This window comes from Bison bison, unplaced genomic scaffold (assembly GCF_000754665.1).
Source record: "Bison bison bison isolate TAMUID 2011002044 unplaced genomic scaffold, Bison_UMD1.0 scf7180017864341, whole genome shotgun sequence".
In the NCBI taxonomy this organism is placed as follows: Eukaryota; Metazoa; Chordata; class Mammalia; order Artiodactyla; family Bovidae; genus Bison; species Bison bison.
This window is the reverse complement of record NW_011494913.1, coordinates 5,511,945-5,537,792: the sequence shown is the minus strand read 5'-3', so window position 1 is coordinate 5,537,792 and position 25,848 is coordinate 5,511,945. Positions and strand designations below refer to the sequence as shown.

Here is a 25,848-nt window from a genome sequence, read left to right as displayed (position 1 = left end):
CTGGCCTCTGCCCACTAGAGGCCAGTAGCGCCCCTTCCCCACCAAGTCGTGACAACCACAAGTGTCTCCTGACGTTGGCAATGGCCCCTGGGAGCTTCCCCACCAAGTCATGACAACCACATGTGTCTCCTGACATTGGCAATGGCCCCTGGGAGTAAGGCTGCCCCATGCTGAGAATCACTGCTTCACAAGATCCTTTAAGAGCATAAAGCAAAGAAAGGTTTTTAAAGTGAGAAAGCACTGGTCTCCTAGCTGTTTTCAATTGACTAGGCAGTTGTTAAACATCCATTTACCTATATGAACACATTAACAGATGATGTGTTCAAACTGTTATCAGCTGTTAGCACTCAGCAGCTGGATATTATGAATATGTATACACACATAAACATATATATGTTATATATATATATGTTTTAATATCCATTTTTTAAACTTAACACAGTAGACTAACACTATGTGCATAGCCAAAATGAAAGGAATGTAAATATAATAAATCTTTGGGGTTTCCCAGGTGGCATTAGTGGTAAAGAATCCATCTACCAGTGCAGGAGACATAAGAAATGTGGGTTTGATCCCTGGGTCAGGGAGATCCCCTGCAGAAGGGCGTGGCCACCCACTCTAGTACTCTTGCTTGGATAATTCCATGGACAGAGGAGCCTGGTGGGCTACAGTCCATGGGTCACAAAGAGTCAGATGCAACTGAAGCAACTTAGCACACACACACTCATAGTAAATCTTTTTCATCAGTTGCCCCTAGTTGGGCACCTCAGGGAGAAATGGGGGTCACTCCATTAATGAGCATCAGTACAGTGAGAGAGAGAGAGACAGGTGGAGTGGTGAAGGTTAGCCTGTATGCCAGGGGCGAAGGTAGGAGGATATGTAGTGGGCAGGGGACACAGGGAATGAAGGAGACAGCTCTCTAGGTCTCTGACTGGGGACTGGTCAAGATGGGCTTTCGGCGAGTCAGCTGCCAGGAGTCTAGCACGCAGAACACTGCAGGTAGATGAACCAGCATGAGCAGACGCACGGTGGCCAGATATGATGGGGGCTTGCAAATGTGCTCTCTGGCTGAAAGCTGCGGGTTAAGCACATATGAGGACCTTGTTCTTCCAGGACTGTGTTGACTGAACTGTTACCCAGATCTGAAAGCAACTAAGCGATGTGTAGAAGCACTGCAGTCATCCCTTTGGCCAATGCGCTTCAAGCCAGCCCTTTTACCTAACGCCTGGAAGGAGCAAATCCCAATCTGACACCCTCCAGGAGTCTCTACCAGGAACCTGCCCCTGGAAAGGACAGGCTTCGATTTCTGCTCCTTGCTGAAACCCATCACAGACTCTCTGAGCTTGTCACCTGTGCCTGGAAATCCAAGCTGCTTACTCAGTGGCCCGTAGGTCTGCTCTGCTCTTCTCTACCCTGTGGCCAGGCTAGGCCTCAGCTCTCATGCATTCACCTCTGTGTAGACCCTGCATGACTTTCTGGCCCTGCCCTGCCCACTCCTCTGCTTTGCTGGGGCCTCTTCTTCACTTACATGCATAGTAACCCAGACAGAAGTGTTGATAGATGAGAAAGCCTTTGAAAAGGGAAGAGAACTGGTCTTTAATGAGCCACCTCACATGAGCTGGGCTCTGCACTAGTCACTTTGCTTCCATTATTCCATTTAAGCCTTATGAGCATTTTGTGAAACGGTTGCTATGGCTGCGATATTAAAGATGAGGGTAACTGAGGCTCGTGAAGATGAAGTAACCGGCCATTTATGTAGTATGTGGCCGTGTTGGGATTTCAGTTCAGTTCTGTGCTACTTTGGGACATGCGCTTCATCTTCCATACTTACTTAGATTTGTGTAAGAGAGCCCACCTCTGTGCCTGTACTTCAGGGAGTCCCCCTAGCCCTCCTCCAGGCATACCCAGAGGTCACGCACACCAACAGCCTGGGATCCCACAGCCCAGCTCCAGGCGTTCCCAACCACAGGTTTCCCTGCCAAGCGCGCAGCCTGCCTCCTGGCTGTGCATGCTATGCACAGGCCCACCGTTCCGGGGCTCACGGTGCCGTGAGTGTGCTTCCTCTAGGCTTGAGTGCTGGCGAGGGGAGCTGATTTCAGGGTGAGGAGCATGGGGACAGCTGGGGCGAATGGGTCAGTGTCCAAGCACATCAGCCAAGGCCCCTCAGGAAGGTGCGGGATCAACCCTCGGGGTGGCAGGCTGTGAGCAGGGGACCAAGATGCTGAAGCACAAGAAGGTCAAGAATTCTAAACTGAAATTGGCCCCCCAGGTTATTGTAAAGGTCAATGTAGGACATTAGAACAAATTTCATTTAACAGATTAGCACTGTGATTTACATCTAAACATTTTGAGGCAAGATTATGGGCATTCCCACACTTGCTCTGGGCCCACAAATTTAGGAGTATGCTGGGATTTTTTTGCTCCTTCTCTTTTTTATGGTGAATAGAGATATCACCTCCCATGGGAATGCAAAAAGTTGAGTTCTCTCATGTCTGATAATCTTTAAAGAGTAATCATGACGGGTTGTGTTACCTTTTCATGATCAAGAAGCTCTTGTAAGATGACTTGTCTTTCCTGACATAGCTCTAAGAAATCTTCGGAGTGCAGGCTTTCGTGCAAGGCAGGGAAGAAGGTCAGCTGGGTGCAGCCCGCCACCTCGTCTGCCTCGCTCTCGCCTTCCTTCAGTGTCAGCTCGTCTGCAACAGCAGGAAGGGGACATGTGGTTTGCGCATGGGCCACCCTGCATCATGAGGGAAGGTGCAGCCCAGGCCTGAGGCCTTGGGAGGAGCTGCAAAGTCTCAGAGCAGCCATGAGTGGTGTGGACCCCAGGGTGCCCCTCGCTGTTTCTGAAAGTGGACATGCCCCTCTGACCTCATTGTGAGGTGATCATGCCTGCAGGTTGATTTACTCCAGAAAGTGTATCTAAGCCCGGTTGCTCTCGGGTCTCCAGTGACCATAGGGCGACATCTCAAAATTCACCTTCATTAATCAGTAAAGCAATTCCCTAGAGGGTCACCAGAATTTGCTTTTTCTCAACTTCACTTTGTTACTCTTTTTAAAAAGTGACCTTTTCCCTCCTAATTATGGAAACTATCTGATTATTGTAAAAGAGAAAAAACTTGGAACACTCATGAAATTGGGAGAAATACAAAAACTGTGAAAAATAAAACAAATATTGCCCATGAACCCAGAAAGAATGCAAATAACAATAGCTTCCATTTAGTGAGCACTTTGTGCCGGATCCTTGAATGACAGTTTCCCTCTACTCCTATCTAGGCTGTAAATGCCATTCCATCCTCACTTGACAAATGAAGATACCGACAGAGGCTAATTATTTGACTCAAGGTCATACGGCTACTAACATCTGAGGCAGGATCTGAGCCGAGTCCCTCGCTAGAGTCCCTTTCATCTCCGGGCTCTTTGCCCTCACTGGCCGTACTTGGGTGTACTTCTATATCATTTCTGTACACATATGTGTATGTGCAGAAAAACACGTGTGTTCGTGCTCAGTTGCATCTGTCTCTTTGCAATCCCATGGAGTGTAGCCCGCCAGGCTCCTTTGTCAATGGGATTTTTCAGGCAAGAATACTGAAGTCGGTTGCTATTTCCTCCTCCAGGGGATCTTCCTGACCCAGGGATCAAGCCCATGTCTCATGCATTTCCTCATTGGCAGGCTGATTCTTTACCACCAAGTCACCTGGAAAGCCCCATGTATATGTACGCACACATGTAATTTTTGACATGATGAGAATTATATTGAATTTATAGCTTTTCTTTTCTAAATTTTTGCTCAGAAAAAGTTATGCCATGAATACTTTCCTATTCCATTAAAAGGTCTTAGAAAGCAACTTAAGTGGCTGTGTAATAATCTATTGTGTGACTTCCATAAACACTCAACCTGTTTCCTATTTTTTAGAGATACAACTATTATCTATTTCTGTACCAAAATCTACTGTGTTGCAATCAGTGTGTGTACATACAGACTTATTTCCTGAGGATGCACTCCTGGACACGTGCATTTGGGTACCAGCTAAGCATAGACCTACGTATATCCCTAGATGTTCTTCCTCCACCCTGTCCTGGGTGTCCACCTGCCTTGAGCAGCACATTGCACATGGCAGCCAGGTCAAGGGGGCTTCTGGTCATTTTCTTTGTGCCAGGATGTTCATCTCTTTGAACTCCTCCCCACCTGGGCGTCTCACATCTGGCTGAGTGAAAGCGCCTGCCGCTCACAGCGACAGTCATGACAGGCTTTCCCCAGGCAAGGAGAACGCTGTGTAGGCACGGGCACCCCGCAGGCATGGCGGAGAGTACACCCCCTTTCTTTCCCCTTCCTAAGCTCCCTACTGGGAACTGGGCGTCCATGCTGGAAACACAGAGAAGACCTGGGGTCCTAGGCAACCAGGGGGGCCCTATGTATGGTGAACGAGGGGACTGAGCAGCCCATGGCCCTGGTTTTTTGTCCTCATAAAACCAGCCCCTGCTTTCTGCCACTGCATCCTCTGCAGCTACCCATTTTGAGAAGGAGAGCAGGCAGACTGTCCTTCTAACCTTAGGGTTATGGCGCTTGGGCTGAAAAGAAGAGAAACCAAAAAACGGGTGTTACAATGTCATCCCAAGCCCTGCGCTACAGTGGGACCCCCAAATCAACACAGGGTCAGGCTTCAAGATCCTTATTTCTGGGCTTTGTTACTGCAGACTGGCAAGATAGCAAGCTCCACACAAACTCCGGTGCTAGGGCACTGAACGAGACAAGTTTAATCAGCTCTAGGAAGTTGTCACTTGGTTAAAGAGATAACATTAACTGCAGCCTAAGGTACAGTGAAACTTACAGACAGGGAGTGTTTGAAACAAAAGGCACATCTTTGGCAGAAACACAAAAACTGAAGTATAGTGCATGTGTCTGAGTGTGTATTTGGTATGCATTTGGGTGTGTTCAGGCCTTCCCTGCTGGCTCAGCTGGTAAAGAATCTGTCTGCAATGCAGGAGACATGGGTTCGATCGCTGGGTTGGGAAGATCCCCTGGAGAAAGGAAGGCTACCCACTCCAGTATTCTGGCCTAGAGAATTCCATGGACTGTATAGTCCATGGGGTTGCAAAGAGTTGGACATGACTGAGCAACTTTCACTTTCACTTGGAAGTGTACAGGGCAAAATGATCTCTGAAAATAAACTAGATTATCAACATATCAATTCAACCAAGTTCTTCCATGAGTATTACATAAAAAATAAATATAAGGAATTCAAAGTACATTTTAAAACTGGAGAAATAATAATGACCACTATATCTGTCATCTTTATAATCAGAAAATTCAGTGTAAGTATTACATATCTCTTCCATCCACTTTTGCTCTAAAACATTTTCCCATTTTCCTCCGAGGTGTTTTAGGTCACATATTGAACATGTATTTGTATTGGGCAGGGCACTTAAGATTTCCCTCACAGAGCAAATTGACAAGATAATTTTCCTGAAAAAAGTTCTTATTGTTGCAACATAAACCCCAAATCCTTCCCTTAATAGAGTACTCATGTCTGCAAGAACATGGTGATGAAAGGGTTTGCACTCTCTACTCTAGACTTGCAGTCCCTACAGTATATTAACTTGATACCTTTAAGAAGATGTTAAATAAAGCAAAAAATTGGTTTAACTATTAAATTAAAAAATAGATAAATTGAATACCTTGGTGTTCAGTGTTTATTTGAGAAACATTGCCATTTCTGTCTTGGCTTTCCTAAAATAAAACCAGAGAAACAGAAATTAAATGTGGATACCTATGTGCCCCCGCCCCCATTCCAAAGATTTGCACAAACACACATACACACGCACACACATATTTGACCGCTTTGAATCACTCATACACTCAAGACTCAGCTGCAAGGGGAGCAAAATGCCAAATCCTAAAGGACCACGATGAAATGCAAATATTAATGTTCCTGAGTCAAAGGGGAAAAAACCCACAATTTTCCATTAAGTCAGATTTACAGTAATTACCAAAGATATGCCAAATGGGAGTAAAGAGCATCCTGGCTGTCTGTGGTATGGGCCACCCTGGAGGGGGGACCAGAGACAGGGTCTGGAGCAGCCCAAGAGACCAGAGGCCAGGTTCCACAGCCAGCCTTTAGCCTTGCCATCAGCACCATGGGTAGGCCTATTTTTCCTGCCTCCATCTCCTAAGGAATGTATTTGAGGGAAAAATACTATATACCACCAGATGTTTATTGATAATACATTGAAACTTAAAATGTCTACTGAATAAATTAAATACAATTTTTCATTAGGTTTTACAAAGGATTTAAGATGGGTAAAAGATTCTGAGGTGATGGACTAGAGAATAAACCCAACATTGTAACTTCAGGTGAATGCAGAAGAAAACATCTTGAGTTCCAGGGTTTGGAAAGACAGCTTTTTAGAATCTCTTAAACTAGGATCATTCAGTGAGAACTTGAAATGCTGTTAACAGGTTCTTCCTATATTCACTACCAATCCAAGGATGATTCTTCATCATTTAAAAGGCTTTTGATAGAGAGTCCAAGCTTCGTTACAGCCAAGTCCCAGGGACTGTCCAGATTTTCTTGCCTGGGAACCTAATCCAGTTTCAGTGTCATTTGGACTAAATGGGTCACTGGCTCGAGCTTGCAGAAATAGCTGAGTTCCAACTATTTCCACTGCAAGACTTGATACAGGATTTGCCTGCGCAGTAATGCCCGTATGAGGGCTGGTTATGACTGCTCCAGACACATAACTTGGGCACGTAGACTATGTCCATCACATTGCTCTTTCCAAAAGCTGGCATCCAGATCATTCTAATGGGCTTTTCTGGATGTCAGCATGGTATTAGGTTGGTGGGGTTGGTGCTGTAGATATGAACCACTCATATCTACATTCATTCAGACTGTAGTTAGAGCATCCCTTCTATGTACTCGGGGAATCAGTGATTCTTCTGTCAAACAGCATCAAGAATACATCACAGCACTGCTGCAGTTAACTGTGGACATTCTCTTTCCTACCTGTTCATGCCAAAGTACTCCTAATGGAAACATCAGATGGAAAAGCTAGGGAGACATCTCCCTACACACTTCCTGTCTGGAAGCATCCTGTCTTGTTGCATCTAATTCTTACCTTGAGCCTTTCTTGATTCGGGGCCTCCAGTGGAGATAAGCGTCTGATGCGTTTCCGCATACGAGCCGGTCCTTCTCTCCAATCCAGTTCCCAATGGGAGCAGGGTGTGGCTTCTGCCATCTGATGCCACAAGCCCAGCTCCCCAAAAAGCTGCTCCTGGATTCTGGTCCACGCATTGGCCGCCTTGATGTTGCCACATCTCCGTCTCTGGGAAGCAGAAATATAGCATCACCCCTGGACACAGCTCTTATTCGGCCTGGCCCCAAACCTCCTGGGATGAGCAGACCAAGCCCCTTATAACTGCCTGAATAAAATAACCTCAAAAGGCAGCCCCAAGCACATGCAGGGTGTGTAGTGAAATCCCTGGAGCCAGGACCAGGTCAGGAGAAGAAATCAGTTTGTCCAGCTTTGAGACCATTTAACTCAGGTTCAAGGAGGAGAAAAATCCTCTGCCCTTTGGCTCATAGAGCTTCGTGACTGTTGTGTGCTGTGCTGTCCCAAAGGCCCCCATGCTACTCATCAGAGGACTGGGGAGCTATTTGATAGAACAGACACAGCAGCCCACCATAGCCCCTGCCCTTCAGAGTAGACAGGGAATTTTACCATGGTCCCTACCCACTCCTACTGAAAGCACTCCTAGTGTCTGGACTGAAGGTGCGATGATACCGTTCACAGAAGCCCAAACCTTTGATAATACTGAAAATAACCCCACCTAATGTCTATGAAACCCTCACAGTTGGCATATGTAGCACTTGACTGTTGTACTTTCTGCTGGTGGTCCGCTGTGCTCAGTCACCCTGTCGTGTCTGACTCTGCAACACTATGGACTGTAGCCTGCCAGACTTCTCTGTCCATGGGATTTTCCTGGCAAGAATACTGGAGTGGGTTGCCATTTCCTCCTCCAGGGGATCTTCCTGACCCAGGGATTGAACCCACAGCTCTTATGTCTCCTGCATTGCAGGCAGATTCCTTACCACTGAGCCACTGGGGAAGCCCAGCATCTTCTGCTAGAGTATAACTCAAACCTTTAACAAAATACATCAACACCCAAACCACTTTTGTATGCCACACTGAAGTCCCCTACATCATCTTTCAAGAAAACATTTCAGTTCAGTTTGGACAGCAGAATCACCTTTGTCTGCAGGGTGAACTTTTGCAACTATTCACGTATTTGATGGTATGCACCCTACATTTTAATTTTTCAGAAAGGTGAAAGTGTTCATGACAAGAAGCACAGACCTTATAAATGTGACATAGAGAAGACACTCATTGTCATATATTAAGCTGAGCCCCTTACCTGCTCTATTTCATCTCCTCCACACAATGACACTGAAAGTGAATGTGGGAACTTGTAAGTAATTTCTATTATCCTCATGAAGGAACGAAGTCTACAAGAGGAGAAGTGATTTCCCTAAGGTGACCAACAGCTGGCCAAGCTAGGATCGAAACCCAGTCTGTCTGATTCCACAGCCTTTAGCTTCAGCCTGCATGCCTGAATCCTTTCCTAGGGCCCTGGTATCATTTTATTAAATCCTGCTTTCTGCCCGTATTAATTCAAAGACTGGCAGACTTCGAGGTAGGCCCTGAAAACCTGGACCATTTTAAATGGGAAAATCATTCTCAGAGCTTGCAAACTGCCTCAAAAACAAGACAGATGTTATAGTTCTAAGCACATGGTCTTTGGTATCAGATGAACCTGGGTTGTCACAATATTTCTGCTTTTCACTAGCCAGTTAATCTGAAGGAAACACAGAATCTTCATCAGTCAAATGTGGTTAGTAATATTACCGCAATAATAAAACCATGGGATTATATAAGGATCAAATGAGACAATATTTTCAAGAGTTTAATATGGTGCCTCACAAACTTAAGCAGTTAGTATTATTATTGTGAATAAAGCAAATCTTATTTCAGAACAAGATTACTTTGTTTCTCCACAGTTCTTAAATTCATACCCATAATGATCATAGCATTTTACAAGTACTCCAATTTTTTAATAAAAGACTCCAGGAAAATAATGACTATCCAAAGTCTTTTATATGGATTTAGTTATATGAAATGAACACTCGTTTGGGGAAAATATTTCAGCTCCTTGGAGACTATTGTTGCATCTGTAGTTCCATATTGAGCTTCATAGAGGATGAACGATCCCAAGCTACTGGGTTGTCCATCTGGAGTTGCAAATTAGTCTTTTAAGATCATCCCTTCCACCTTAAGGCTCCATTTGTGCAACCTGGAGGTTCATGTCTGCCTGAGCCTTCATCGCAGGGCAAATGTGTTTTCTTGAATATCTGCAGTCAGACATACGAGTGTCGGTGATAGGATCCCTCATTCATCCCTCAGAGATGAACAGTTGTTTAATCCATAATAGAAGGCTATATGTGGTCCCAGGACTGAGAACATGAAGGGACTAAATAAGCAAAAGTCCTGAGTTTCTGCATCTGCAAGGTGTTCGGAATGCCCATGTTTGGGCACAGGGTAAAGTCTTTCCGTTCAAACCTCGATGGGCCAAATGCCACATCAGACCCAGAGGCAGGGATGCTGGTGACTTTTAGGCAGCTATGATCCTTGGCTAAATAGAAACTCCTGGGTAGCCTCCTTGAGGCTTTCCTCTTGGCAACCAGCCCTTGTCTACTTCCAGTCCCAGTGCTGGAGTATGGCTGACCTGACTTTGGTCGGTGATGAATGGTTACAGGATGGGCTGTGAGCATCATTTATTGGGATTGGAACTGTTAGGGTCTCGAGAGCCCACACAGAGCAGACCGCAAACAGGTGGATGTGTCCATACTCAAGGCCACACCCCTGCTCTCGGCAACCTTATGTCCAGCAGGAGAAAGCGCGGGATGGATTGGCACCTGCGGTAGACACAGCCTACCGGCAGGTCTCTCTCATCACGGAGTGAGCGCCTGCATCTCCAGCGACCTCTTGGGTGCAGGTAAAATGCCCAAGTGGAGAAGGTTTATGTAGCCTGTTACTAGAGCCGAGTGGGTGAGGGCCTGAATCTCATTATCTCCACCCTCTTGGGAGGACCTCACAGAGTGTACTTAGGAGAAGCTGTCCTTGAAGAACACAGCATATTTCACGGGCCTGATTTCTTTTCAGACCTTGGACTTGACTTCTCAGGAAGTGGAGCGAGGCTACATTGGGAAAGTGTGCTGTTGCTTAAAAGAAAGCAGGGTAAGCGCTCCAGACCTCATCATATCCATCAGACAGCGATAACATCTGCATCCTTTAAAACATCAAAACAATCTGTCTTAAATATTTAAACAGTTGGAAAGTGTCCTTATGGATTAGCCTCAAAATGCTGATTTTCTCAAAAATACCTCAATCAACAGTAAAGCTCTACACAACTTTCTCAAGCGCTCTCTGAGCCCCAGACAGGCCCCATGCTGAAAATGAGCCGGGTCCAGGAGGTTGGACCCTTGCCTTCTGGGCTCAGAGCCTCTGCTGAGGTTCCATCCTTTCCTATGAACTTTCCATCTTTCACATTTCAGCAGAAATCCACCAAGTACCACAGAGCACAACTCTCCTAGCCATGAACAAATCTTCCAAGCGTTTCCAACCACAGGAAGAGAAATGGTTGCTGGTCTTGACTAGATGCTGATTTGAAAGTTTAGATAAACAATGTTGTCTGTCTTGAAATGGAACAAGTGTGATGAGGGATATTCCTAAATAAAGGATGCAATCCTAAATGATTCATCTTATTTTTCCCCCAATGCCAACCGGATTTATTAATTGTATTGCTAGTTCTGAATGAAGTTGGTGAACTCAAATAGTGAGACATTGACATGCAAGGGCCTGTCCCAGGGGCATAGATAACAGAGTCATGCCCCTAGTGCCCAGCACAAGGTCTGAGGCACACTGGGCTCTCGATGCCTGTTTACTAGTAGATGAATGGGTAGATAAGTGAGTGGACACACTGCCTATCTCTTCAGCTGCTGTCACTGTGGATCCAAATTCCATGGCGTAGGTCTTGCAGGTAGAACTGACTCACTGATGATCAACTGTTGTCTGAGCCAATTTAGAGTTTAAGCCAAAGGCTCTCGTGAATCTTTATTTCACGTTCCAGGTGGATTCCAGTCTACTGTACAGAGAAAGACACTGTCTTGCTTCTCACCTGTACGTGATCTTTGTATAGAGACGCATATAGTTCTTGTCCTCTTCGTCTGTAGTTCTCAATACACGACACAAAGTCCTGGAGAAGAAAGAAGCAAGTCACAGCTAGTAACAATTGTGATTTTAGATAAGAACTTCCTGCTCTGGCCAAGTGCCAGAGGAAGTAGCCGTCACAGGACCTGTTGGTCAAATCATTCACAGCCTCATGAATACAGGATACACGTTCAGATTCACATACATGTTTAAGGGTTACTTTTACTTCTAACTACATTGAACCAGGTATAGCAGATAAATCTTCCTCCCAAGAATAACTAGAAAAGTAGAGCATAATACTTCAATCAAAAGGAAATTAAACCATTTGGCGCCAAGACTATCCCAAAATGCATCTTATGGGTGAGGGGCCTGGTGCCATTCTGAATTTTAAGACATTCCTTTCTTTCATTAACAGACTGCTAGTGACTATATAACATCCAGCTGAAGACTAGCAGGCGGGTACTCTTTCTGCCCCCTTCTGATGCCTATGTCAGAAGCTTTCTCTATCTCCTTTATACTTTAATAAAACTTTATTACACACACACACACACAAAAAAGGAAATTCTAAAAAACGTTCAAGTAACATATTTACGGAACAGGGCACCCAACAGTAGTAGAATACACAAGCCCCCACAAAACATATACTGAGACAAACCCTGTGCCAGACCATAACACAAACTCCAACAACTGTATAAAAGGTGAAATATGCAAACTGTATTTTCTGATCATAACAGAGTCAATCTGAAGTCAGTAACAGGAGATCTCCAAACACTCGGAAACTAAACAGTATACTTCGAAATAATCCATGGATCAGAAAGTTAGTCTCAAGGGAAATTTTACAAAATATATTGCATTAAATAAAACTGAAAGTAGAACATATCAAAATGTGTGTTGCATAGCTAAAACAATGCTGAGAGGGAACTATATGTCACCAAATGCATACATTAGAAAAGAGTTAAGTTTTAGAAAATCTGAACAGATCAATAACAAATAGGGAGACTAAACAGTAGTCAAATATTTCCCCTCCACACACCAAAATGCCAAGGACTAGATGGCTTCACCAGAGATTTCTATCAAACATTCAAAGAAGAATTAATACCAAACCTTCTTATATTTCAAAAAAAAAAAAATAGAAGAAGGAATACTTTTCAACTCATCATAAGAGGCCAGCATCCCTCATACCAAAGCCAGGCAAAAATACCACAAAAAAAGAACACTAAAGACCAATATCCATGATAAACAGAGATACAAAAGTCTTCTATAAAATACTGGCAAACAATTCAACAGCACATTACAAGAACTGGATGCCATGATGAAATGGAATGTATCCTTGGGATGCAAGGATGGTTCAATGTATGCAAATTGATTAAAAAGATAGCAAGAGAATATTACACACATCTAGATACACATAAATGTGACAACTGAGATTAAATGGACAAATTCTTTACAAAAGCACAAGCTACCAAATCTCAACCAATATAAAATAGATCCTTGAAATAGCATATAACAGTTAAGGAAATTGAATTCATAATTTAAATACTCTCCCCAAGTAAATTTCCAGGTCCAGATGACTTCACTTGAGGATTTTACAAAATATTTAAGCAATAATTAACATACAGTTTACAAAATGTCTTCCAGAAAATAGAAAAGATGGGTACATTTCCCAATCTGTTTTATGAAGCTAGCAGTACTCTTATAACTTTATGTCACAACCAGACAAAAATACTACAGGAAAATAAACCTAACTTTCACAAATAGAGATGCAAAAATTTTAAACAAAATATTAGCAAATAGAACAATACATAAAAATAATCACATACAATGAAAGAATGGAGTTTATTTCAGGAATGCACAGCTGGTACATACCCCAAAAGCAATCATTGTAATCTACCATATTGGTAGGTTAAAGTAGAAAATGACATGATCATATCTGCTGCTGCTGCTGCTGCTAACTCACTTAAGTCGTGTCTGACTCTGTGCGACCCCATAGATGGAAGCCCACCAGGCTCCCCTGTCCATGGGATTCTCCAGGCAAGAACACTGGAGTGAGTTGCCATTTCCTTCTCCAATGCATGAAAGTGAAAAGTGAAAGGGAAGTCGCTCAGTAGTGTCCGACTCTTAGCAACTCCAAGGACTGCAGCCCACTAGGGTCCTCCGTCCATGGGATTTTCCAGGCAAGAGTACTGGAGTGGGGTGCCATTGCCTTCTCCATGATCATATCAATTGATGTTAATAGTATTTGAAAAAATTCAACACTCATTCACTATAAAACTCTCAGAAAGCTAGGAATAGAGGAGAACCTGATAAAAATCATCTATAAAAACTCACAACTAACATTAGATTTAACGCAAAACAATAAATCCTTTCTAAGACTGAAAACAAAGATGAATGCTTTTATTGTTCTCATTCTACAGATTGCTAAAGTGTTCAGATTTTATACCAGAAACACAATTCAGAAAAGGAAAAATTAATGAATTTGATCTCATCAACATTAAAACTTTTGCTCCACAAAACTGATATAAAAACGATGTAATAATTAGCTACAATCTAGAAGAAAATATTTGCAAGTCACATATCCATCAAAGGACTAATATCTGGAATATATGAAGAAATTCAAAACTTAAGTGCAAAAAAAGTCTACTAGAATAATTGCAAAAGATATGAATAGACATAAAGAAGATATGAACACAGCAACGAAGCACATGAGGGCCGTGTTCTATACCAATATCCATTAAGAAAATGAAAATAAAAGCCACAATGAGATACCACTACACTTCTATCCAATGGTTAAATTTAAAAGATGACAACAACGAATGCTGGTGAGGATACAGAGAAACTTTATCACTCATGCATTGCTGGTGGGAATGTGTGGAAAACAAGTCAGTAGATTTTTTAAAAAGTCCAGTCAACCACCATAGGATCCAGAAGCTGTAACCTCTGGGGATTTATCCCACGAAAGAAAAGCTTATACTCACACAACAATCTGTACATGAATGTTTATAGCAGCTTTATTCATAACAGACAAAAACTGGAAACAACCCAGATGACCTTAAATAGGTGAATAATTAAAGAAATTGTGAAACATCTATAATGTGGAACACTGCCCAACAATAAAAAAGAATGAACTGTTGATACATACAACGACCTGGATGAATCCACACAGAATCACGCTGAGGGAGAAAACAACCCCAAAGGGCAACAAGGGGCTTCTTGTAGTGGTGGAGATATTCCTTGCTGCGATGCTACATTACAGTTTTGCAAGATGACACGACTGGGGGAAACTGGGTAAAAGTTATATGAGATCTCTCTGTATCATTTCTTAAAATTGCATGTGAATCTACAATTCTTAAAATAGAAAGTTAAATTTTTTTAAAAAGTCATTGAGGGTTCTATCTTCACCATTTGAAAAAAAAATTAACTCAGAGAACACATATAATTATTTTAAATCAATAAGATAAAAAAAGAGACATTCAGTGGAAAATTTTTGAAAAGAAAAAATTGAACAGGCATTTCATTAAAAAAGATGTCAATGACCAATACAAATATAACAAAGAGGTCAATTTCATTTGTCATCTGGAGGATATAAATTAAACCACAATAAGAATATCTAAATTCAAATAGCTAATAATGTTGTTTCGATTATCACATGGAGCCACTGGAACTCCCTTACACTGCTGAATTGGTACCATTTTGGAGCATGGTTTGGCAGTGTCTTAAAAGATGAGTATATACATACCCAGTGAACCAACAATTTCATTTCTAGGTATATACTCAACAGAAATTCATGCCTGTGTATTCCAGAAGACATGTGAGAGTGTTCATAGCAGCAGTGTTTGAAGTAGTCCCCAAGTGGGAAAAATGCAAACTTCCATCAGGAATAGTCTAGACAGATAAATTATGATATAGTCATATATTATATCCTCTATGGTAATGGTTCTTAAAATGTGGCCCATGAATCCCTAGTGGCTCTTTAATGCCCTTTCAGGGGATCTGTGAGGTCAAAACTATCTTCAAAATACTAAACACCTTTGCCTTTTTTCACTGTGCTGATATGTGCATTGATGATCCAAAAGCCATGATGAGTAAAACAATTTCCATAGTCCAAACCAAGACATTGGCACCAACTGTACAGTAATCGTTGTACATAGTCCTCATCAGTAGGAACTCATAGGAAAAAAAATCTTCACTTAAGAATGTCATTGATGAAAAAGTGCAGGATTAATTTTATGAAATCTCAGTCTTTGAATACACTTTTAATAGTCTATGTGATAAAATGGGAAATCTACATAAAACACTTCTGAATACCAAAGACCATAGTGGTCATTTCAAGGGAAAGCATCTGTATAATTGTTAGAGCTGTGAGCTGAACTAGCTACTTTTGCAATAGGACATCATTTTTATTTGAAAGAATGTTGTTGTTGTTGTTGTTTAGCTGCTAAGTCAAGTCCAGCTCCTTTGCAACTCCAAGGACTGTAGCCCACCAATCTCCTCTGTCCACGGGATTTCCCAGGCAAGAGTACTGAAGTGGGTTGCCATTTCCTTCTCCATGGGATCTTCCCAACCCAGGGATCAAACCCATGTCTCCTGAATTGGCAGGTGGATTCTTTACTGCTGAGCCACCTGGGAAGCCCTTGAAAGAATGACTGGCAGACAAAACTAAAGTTATGAAGACCTGGGCGTTTGGCAGATATTTTCTTGAAAATGAACAAAATGAACCTGTCGTATAAAATTAAACCACTGACAGGATTCGTGGCCCCTAATAAATTCTGGGCTTTCAAATCTCAAATGTTAGAGTGTCGGAAAACTTGTGACTGCCTTTGTGAGCGTGACAGTTTCTCAGTAGATAAATATTTTTCTGATTGGTGGTGTATGAATATGATTTTTCCATATTACACAATGAAACATATCAACATTTGGGAGATCTCTCGACTCAGGGAACCAATATTTTCACTGTTTGTTATACGCATGTTCCAAATCATGTATGGGTTAAAATATCCATTCAAACTGCAAGATAATAAATGCATTTACTGTAACAGAGTACAAAAATCTCACTGATAAAAGTTTCAAATAACTTCCAAGAAACTACTACTTGTTGAATTTTGGTGTAGTATCAAAGAATAGTATCTATAATTTTCTGAAAGGTTTATTAAAACACTCCTTTCTTGGAACTTCCCTGGTGGTTCAGTGTTATGACTCTGCACTTTCAATTCAGGGGGTGTGGGTTGAAACCCTGGTTAGGGAACTAAGATCCCACAAAGCCACACAGCATGGCCCCCCAAAAAATACTCCTTTATTTTCTAACTTCATATCTGTGAAAGATCAGATTTTCTTCATTTATTTCATCCAAAAAAAGAAAAAAAGAATTACAACTAATTGAATAAAAGGCAGATATGAAAATCCATCTGCCTTATACTAAGCCAGATAGATATTAAAGAATCTGCAAAAATATAAGACAAAACTACGCTTTTCACAATTTTCAAAAAATATATAATTTTTAAAAAATGTTATTTATGCTTACATATAAATTGTATAGATTTATTACTGCTATTTTTAAATGAATTAATAAGTGTCATTTAAAAATTGTTTTCATTTCTTACACACTAAATATCAATAGATGCAATCTATATGATACAACAGTTCTTTGAAATCTCAATAATTTTTAGGAGGGTAAACAGATCTTGAGACCAAAAAGTTTGAGAACAGTATGAAAATGTTGTTTGGTCACTATAAAACGAACTACTGCTTCATGAAATGACATGGATCAATCACATAGTTTGGAGTGAAAAAAAAAAAAACAGAAAGAAGCGTGTACACGTTATTTCATATACATAAAAGTACAATGTAGAAAGCCGATGTATGTCAGCTGCCAGGAAATTGTCTACTGTGAGGGTAGAAGGTGCTAGAGACTAGAATGGGGCCTGAAGCTGGGGGTGCTTCTGGAGAGCCATTAATGTTGTATTCTTTAAGCTGGGCAGTGGTCACAAGTTCAGTCCATGAAAATGCTTAAATCTGTATATTTGTGACTTGAACACTTTTTTCTATGTGTCTCATAGTTCAATAAAATAGAAAAGTGTTTATCAACAAAGACTCAAAACTATGAAAACAATATAATTTTAAAACCCCAGTTAATGTTTTGGAGTAGTGGGAATAGGGTGATTTCTTTCTTTCTCTCTTTTTTTGTTTACAAAATTTTCCTTAATATTGCTGTTACATGTTTATGCACATTTATAAGTAACAATCATTATGAGCACTGCAAATGACATAAAATGCTGACAAATTTGACTAATTTTACATTTAAGGCAAAAGCCCAGTCTTTTTCCTAATATGATACTTTGAAGATGTGCAGCAGGAGAACAGAACTCTTGGGGGAACTTGGACGCAGAGCAGCTTTTGTCAAACAGGAATGTGCTATCTCACTGAAGAAGTAGAGGAAAAGCTGGCTCTGCTTCCCTTGAGCAGTGAGCAGGTGAAGGCTTGGAATAGTGGATTAGGAGGATGGGAGAGGGACCTGACCAAGGGCACCTGAATGGTGTATATAGGAGTGTCCGTAGCCCAGATATTTGTTATCCTTTGGTCTGCTCTCTCAGCATTCCATCCAATAACTAATGTGCCCATAGCACTTGACAAAGGAGTTTCCATATGCATTACCACATTTAATATTTAGCCACCTGACAAATCTATATGATGATGATTCCCATTTTACAGAAGAGGAAGCTGAGGACAGGGGACCCCAACAATGCAGGAGCTGGCAGCACCAGAAGATGACTTAGGCCACCACAAGACTTCCTCGCGCACGGCTTCCACCTTGCATGTCACCACAGCACTAAACAAATTATTGCTTTGCTAGTGATTTCTAAGAACTTTCATGCCCTGGAAAGTTGTCACGCTCAGGATGTGGAGACAGGAGGAGGACGATCTGGGTTGGTTCAAGGGCAGAAGCTCATCTGCCTGGGCAGCAGTGAATATGACACATCGATGGGGGACATATTTAGAGCAGAGCTCTGCATTGCTTATTGGAGCAAAATAGCCTTTGCTTAGCAACTGCCTGTGTATTAAAGAGTTTGAGAACCTTTGAAGTAGAACCAAGGGCCTCAGAGGGCTGTTTGGAGATTTGAAAGGCAAAGTAGGTCTGGTTTAAAGAGCCTGTGCCTTGCTGTCCCAGTGCCTCCTTAGGGCAGGGTTTGGCTACAGGATACAGATCAGACCTTGGAACGGAAACCAAGGCACAGCCTATCTGGAAGCTCACCTGTAAGTGAGCCGACCTCAGCTTGGTGGTACCCACCTTTGCCAGGAGCACCCCTGGGGCTGGCCAGCTGCTGGTGACCCTCCTGTTCAAGCTCTCCCATAGGAAATTCCTGCTGTCACTGATGACAGTCATTATATTGTTTGTTTAAAGCATCATTAGCCCTGTAATCACAGCTGTATAGCCTAGCCAGAAAAGAGAAAAGCCAGTATCTAAACGCAAGCCCTCAGATCCTGCTCGGAAACTTAGTACCACAATTACAGTTGTAAGCCCTGGCCTCTCCAGCCAAGTATGGCGTGGTCTGGGACTGAACTCAGTGGTGAGAAATGCCAGCGTATCTACCTGTGTTGACGCATATGCATGTCATTTTCATCCTCTGACTCACCATTTTCAGTGCTAGTTACTTACTCCAAGGAAACCCTAAAATAAATGCACAGATAGTCACTAAACAACGTTTTCCACCATCCTGTTTATAGCAGCGCAAAATAAAACAATCCAAGTATCAGCACGAGGAGGGGACGGCTCATCCTTCGTGTCAGGTATCACGCAGTCACCACAAACCACACCCACTCAGGTCACCACTAGTCCACACAGCACGCGTGTCCCCTTTGAGCAGACGCTGTCCCGGAACTGCACGGCTACGCTGAACAGTGGGACAAAGGCTGGGTTTCAGCTTCCTGTTGCCACTCTGGCCACATGCCTTTGTGCACAACCCATACAACCATTCATTGCAGCCCTGGTGTCAACTAAGTTCTGATGATATGGAACCAGATTTTTGATATATCGAGATTTTTAAAAATGAAGTTAGAAAACAATGTGCTAACAACAATTAAATGTGTTTGGATTTGCGTGGAAAAGGAAACTGAAAGAAAACACAGGGTGCGGATCATTCATGCTCTTCGCTAAATATTTTGAGTTCTTTCCTCCTGCAGATACATGGCGTAACTGCTTTTCCTGCCACCTTTGAGCCAGGTAAGGCCAGGGAGGAGGGTGAAACTTTAGGGGCTCAGGCTCAATTTGCTAAGCTCTTTTTCAACTGTCACGGCAGTGCTCAAAGTTCTAAATGATTGCTCCCTGAGCTGGTGTCACTGGGTGAGGTTAAGGCACAGGAGACTCATGACAACTCACAGTGTGGCACACGTGAGAAGTAAACCTTTGCTATTTTAAGGCAGTCAGTTTTGGGAGTGTTTGTTACTGTAATGTAACTTTTCCTGAATAATACACATGAAATATATAGGAAGGGTTATAGTAGAATTGCATTGAAACGTATTTGTGATCAGTGAAAAAAGATCAGAGAGCTAAGTGAAAGCAAGTGTGAGATCAATTAAATGTTATGAGCAAAAAGCTCAAACAATTTGAGCAACAAAATAAATAACAAGCTTGGTGGATTATAACCCAAATTATAAAATAAATATGGATGAGTCTCTACAGATATAAATAAAAGATTGAATAAATTAATTAGGGGGGAAAGAGACAAACCTTTCAAACAGAAGAATTTAGAATAATGTGTATAGATATTTTCCTTGTCAGGAGGCAGAGCTTAATTGCCTTAAGAATGGGCTGGTCTTAACAACTTGCTGCCAAAGAATAGAGGATGGAAGGGAAAATAGTAACTTTACAGTGGAGAAATCTGGCAGACCCCATCGTGACCATGTGATGAGAGCTGACATCACCAGTGATGATACTGTGTGGGTGTCAGGCACCCCTGACCCGATACGGTATGATGACAAGGACGTGTCTCCTCTGTGGTCTTCCTTCCAAAAATTCATAACCTCAGGATAATTATGAGAAGAATGTTTAACAGACCCACATTGAAGTACATTCTACAAAATATCTGACCAGTACTGCTCCAAACTGTCAAGGTCATAAAAATAACTGAAGTCTGAGAAATTGTCAGCGTCCAGAGGAAACTAAGAAGGCGTGACAACCAAATGCAGTGTGGTGCCTTGCACTGATTCTCGGATTAGCGGGAAAACTGGTGAAAGCCAAATATGACTAGAGATTCATTACTCGTAATGTACCAATGTCAACTTTGATTAATGTGCTATGATAATGTACAACAGGAACAACAGGGGGAATTGGGTGAAGGATATAGGGAGGTGTTGAATATAAATACGAAAAGTACATGGAAAGTATTCCAAAATAAAAAATGTATTAAAAATACAGTGGAATTCTCACAACCCTGCCACCTAAGTCCCATGATGAAACTGAGATGGAATAGATGAGTCTGTTTTCTCAGTTGGACATGGTTCCACATATTTCTTGGATGTAAACAATTCATTGTAATGAGTATAATTTTCGTGCTTGAAGATAAATAATTTTTGGTAAGTCTTGTTCCCCCTAGACTGCACAAGCCAATCACTTCGCCAGACACTTTAACAGAGAAATAGTAATTCATTCCCCAAATGGCGGGAAAGTTGCTGATGGATGTGCAAAAGGGTGGCAGAGAATACACCAAGCCACAAATGCTATTATTCTCTATCAATAATCGAAGGGACTTTGAGCAGTATCTTTGCCAACTTGATTTTCATTTTATTAAGAGGCTTTAAAACTTAACTCCATATAACATGATTCCACCGCAGGCAGTTGTCTTTATAATTGTTTAAGATTTCTAAATATGCACTAATGATCCATAAAGGAAAAGCAATAACCACACTGTTTGATTTTAGTGTCAAATCCAGATTCCTTTTTCTGGCCAGAGAAATAAGTGACAGGCTCAAGCTAAACTCAGGCGATCTCCCTCCCCTTCATCCTGCCAAGCGTGAACTGTGGATTTGGAAGAGGCTTCCTCCACCATAGGGCCCATGTTCTCATTGGCCATGTTGGTCACTCATTGGTCACCTCTCCTCCACTGGTACAGGCTGAGGGGTTGGATTAACAGTGCCAGCAGCTGGGTGGCAGTGAGCAACCAAGGAAACTGTGTCTGTGTAAGTCCTTTGTTCTTATGGTATAGCCAGTAACTATCAGGAATACTCTTCTCGTTCCTAGTACACCCCCTGAGGGCCCCACGCAGAGTGGTAAACCCTGCAGAGGCTGTTGCTCCATGTCACAGTGACTGGGTTCCTCACCTGAATCCCCACTGGAATAAACTTTCCAAGGACATTGTCCGTCTCTGTCCCCAGTGGCCTGGCAGATGGAGACAGCAATAGGTAAAAGTTTGCGAGACTGAAATGAAGCTCATGAGATCTGTCACTTCTCTGAGACAAATTCTCTGCAGCTGGTCGCTTCCCGCCTGGAGTGAAACACTCCTCATGGTCAGGATTCATGAGACCCAGGAGGGCCAGTGACAAGACATCCAGATCTGCAAAGAACAAGAGTCAGGAGCGGGGCAGCTCTGGCACTCACTCCCACCGCCACGTTTAAACCCGCCTGAAATTCTGTGTTTTCCTGGTTGTGAAATGTTCAATAAACAGATTGCCTATGTAACTTTTCTGTTATCCCTTCTCTACATAAAGGCTGATCTATCATCTGCCTTCAAAAATAAGTTCTTGGTGGAAACCTGCTTTTAGTTAGATGACAGAAGCAGTTAATGAGAAAACAATGGACTGCTTTCCCTGTTTGTTGGCAAGTCCTGTATAACACCTACGTGTGCATCTGCCGAGCATTAGCAGTTGGTTATGAAAGAGGCAAATAGGAACCAAGGGACAGAATAGCCTGGGTCTGCAGCAAGCTGTGGTCAAGGTGTCTGCGGAGGAAGGTTACTTGGATGACTCAGGCCAGAAAATGCTTTTTCCTCCAAATGCCCAGATAATTGCACTTTTCTCTTCTCTGGAGACAAAGCCCCTGGATTCTTAATAAATGTCGAGCCATACCAGAGTAATAATCACATTTCCAGCAATAACGACAAACAACTGGTGCTCAGAGTGGGTGAAGAGGGACCAGATCACCACAGCGCAATTCATCTCTTGTTAAATTCACTCACATATTAATTTCTGAGATGAATGGAGGTTTCTAATTTGTCTTTTTTGAACTGTGATGTTTTTATTAAATTCAATCATCATGAGTACGTGGAGACTGACTACTTAAAAAAAAAAACTCCTGTGTAGCAAAAGACAAAAGCTTTGGAATTGCAGGCACTGGGTCTTTTCAAGAAAGCCACCTTCCCTTTTCTTTGTCTCTTCCTTGGGCATCAGAGGCTCTGTAAGACTCAGACAGATGAGAAGTGTCAGCAGGCTGACATTTCCTGAACTCTGCCAGGTCTTCGCAAGTTTCTGTCATCTTCATCCTCAGAGGTGAGGCTCATGGAGACCCAAACCTTCTTGGGCAGAAGCAGAAGCTTAGGAATTGTGAGTGACTTAGGGTCTGAGTGAGAGATGAATGTGAGAATCTACCCTGGGAGACTGCCACCCATGGAAACACTTTCCCCCTGGACACACAGTGAAATTGAGGTTGCTGTTATTGACTGAATTATGTTCCCCCCAAACCCATATGTTGATGCCCTGACTCCTAGTGTCTCAGAGTGTGACTATACTTTAGAGACAGAGCATTTAAAAAGGTGATTGAACCGAAGGCCTTTAGAGTAGCACTTTTCCAGTCTGGACAGTGTCCTCCTAAAAAAGGAGGAGTTCCCAGGGATGCTCTCAAGGATAAGAAGGCCATTTACAAGTCAAGGAGCAAGGTCTGGGGAGAAACCAAACCTGCAGACAGACGCCTTGATCTTGGATTTCTAGCCTCCAGAACTGTGATAAAATTAATGTTTGTTGGTGAAGCCCCTAGTCCATGGTACTTTGCTAAGGCAACCCTGGCAAACTAATACAGCTTCCTTGACTCCAAATAATGCCTATCACTGAGAGTCTGGATGCTGGAACTGGCAATGCAGATAGAAGTAACAGGTTAGCTGGAGCTTATGGACAAGGCTCCCTCTTTAGGCTGTAAGGAGAGAGACAAGGCCACTTTGACCAGCAGCAGCCGATCACAGGCCACATCTAGAGCAGAACCCTTAGCCTGAGCTCTCGAGACAGGACTGAATACAATCTAGGCCCACACCAGGGTCTTCCAGACGGCAGCCCTGACTGTACACATCCCTGTGCACCAGGATGTTGCACATATCCGCTCACCGTGGCTCTCTTGGGGAACCACACCGGGACTTGCCAGTCATGTGCTGGCCGCACATGACTCACAGGTAACATAACCAACACCAGCCCTTCCCTCTCCCTTAGGCTGGTCCTGCATAGACGCAGCCATGGTGAGTGAAAAGTAGATAACTGTGACCACACGGTCATGGCCAGGCTGGAAAGGGCTTTCAGGAGGGACAGCGATTTTAAAGCACAGGGGAAGGAATTGGTCCAATGGAAGGGGCAGGCTCTTCCAAGCAGATGGGATGACATTTGCCCAAGTGTAGAGATGGGAGAAGACAGGGTGCATTATGATAAAATGTGGAAGTGTGCAAGATTGTCACAGGAAGGAAACTCAGAAAAACAGTGAGGATCAGGCTTCTTGCACTGTGGTCATGGGTCTGAGGCCTCCTCTGGACAGTGTAGGAACAAATGATGGCTTTTAATCAGGAACATGACATGATGAGACCTGATCTTTAAGAGCTCACAATGAGGCTGCCATGACGGTGTGATGGGGCACAGTAGGCTTCTGGGAGGGACCACCAGCTTTGTTTTCCCTATGTCCCTGTTCTCTGCTCCTTGGCAGAAGCATAATTGACAGGTGAGGAATAAATATATAAACTATCTTGCCTCCCACTCCACAATAACAGCCAGAAAGCTCAGGCATGCTGTAGATGTTTGACTGTAAGCCGTTATGGACTACGTATTTATGATCTTAATTCCCTAGGAATTGACTTTCTTCGAGTTTTATTTTTCCTGATTTCATTTCCTCATTTTATTGCATGTATCACATTAGATACCATAAATCCTCTGGGGATTGAGTCAGAATATAAATAAACACATACACGGGATCAACATAAACAGGATATGATACTCCAGTAATAATACAAAGGCAACAGCTGACCCACGACAGTTCCTTTGCATCTGGAGGGGCCCCTCTGTCACCACTGAGCTTCCTTCACATCCTTCTTCCTCCTTTTCATCCTCCTCCTCCTCCTCCAAGTCTCAGCTCAACTTCAGCTTGTTAACATTGTAATTATTTCACCTACCTAGAGGGTCAGGGACACACTTTTTACTGTCAGTATCCTTTGGCCTTAAGCCAGTGTCCTGGGATACGGTAGAAGAGCCATGAATGTGCATGGAAGGTTGAAGGAGGGAAGGTCCAGATCACAGCTGAGTGTTCAGTAGATGAGAGAGAGACAGTGGTGGAGATGCATGTGCGGATGGAGTCACAGACACAGAGGCTTTTGTGACGCCTAGAAAACTGACATGACCCTTGACAGCTGGCCCCTCCCGCCCTCTTCCTGGACCACTCCACATTCAGTCTGTGATCCACTTGCACTGACCTCCCTCTGTTCTCAAACACATGAACTCATGCCCACCATCAAGCCTTGGCACTAGCCGAGTCCTTTTCGGGAGTTTTCATTCCCCAGGTGTTCAACAGCTACCCTTCCCTCTCAGCTTTATTATCACTTACAACCTATGGCATTCACGAGTCTGCCCCTAGCCCACACACCAGATCCCAGACAAAGAAGTCTGTGAGTCAGGAACCATTTGCAAGAATCCATCTGATGCTCAAGCTCAGCTATTCCTCCTACCACTCCTAATCAAACCAGTAGATACTTTAGCATCCAAGAACGCCTGAGAGACCTCCCAGGCCTGGACTCCACGCTCTCTGGCTGTCCCCACTCCCTTCTCCACGTCCAGGCCCACTTCCTTCCATGACAGGCCTGGAGCCAAGTTTGTACCAACCCCCATGGACAACAGGGATGAGAAGAAAATTTCAGAACTTCCTGTTCTGAGACTTTGAAAGACTTTTTTAATTAACCAAAATGGTTTCTCATAATAGATGGGTCCCAGGGCGAGAAGGCGGCTGTAACTCACGCAGCAGGCGCCTCGCGGCCGAGCTGGGACTGAGGGGCTGGCGGCTGTGATGGCAGCAGAGCCTCGGAGGGCCCCAGACTGATTCTCCACCCCACGACCATCTGCCGTTTTTTATCATTTATATAGTTTGGGACATTTCTGTCTTATGAACGCTGAAGCATTCCACACCAATGAATACGTTTAAGTTCTACATATTCAAATTTAGAGGAATAAATAATCAAAAGATGTGCTTTCCCCAGCCAAAATCATAATTTTTAAAAGTTGAAAGCCTTTCCTGTAATGATGTTACCCCACCCCAACCACAACATAAGTTTTTGGAATGCCGGCATACCTCACATTAGGAAATCTAATCTGTAAAAACTGAACCTCAAAATAGATTCTTAGGTATAATTATCCTCC

At 42.9% G+C, this 25,848-nt stretch overlaps 1 protein-coding gene and 1 long non-coding RNA gene across 4 annotated transcripts in view; both read right to left on the bottom strand.

Annotated features, from left to right (window-relative positions):
* LOC104999003 overlaps nucleotides 1–528 on the bottom strand; it is a 3,478-nt gene extending 2,950 nt beyond the window's left edge. The window contains exon 1 of the long non-coding RNA XR_826531.1: nucleotides 6–528. This is a non-coding gene — a long non-coding RNA (uncharacterized LOC104999003). The remainder of the gene's footprint in view (nucleotides 1–5) is intronic.
* Nucleotides 1–25,848, bottom strand: part of WDFY4 (WDFY family member 4) — a 252,064-nt gene that overhangs the window by 84,244 nt on the left and 141,972 nt on the right. For all 3 annotated transcript variants that reach the window (XM_010854420.1, XM_010854422.1, XM_010854421.1), the window contains exons 40-43: nucleotides 11,237–11,314; nucleotides 7,120–7,326; nucleotides 5,680–5,731; nucleotides 2,533–2,696 (exon numbers count right to left, since the gene is read on the bottom strand). In XM_010854420.1, the coding sequence (XP_010852722.1) occupies nucleotides 2,533–2,696; nucleotides 5,680–5,731; nucleotides 7,120–7,326; nucleotides 11,237–11,314 (501 nt within the window). The remainder of the gene's footprint in view (nucleotides 1–2,532; nucleotides 2,697–5,679; nucleotides 5,732–7,119; nucleotides 7,327–11,236; nucleotides 11,315–25,848) is intronic.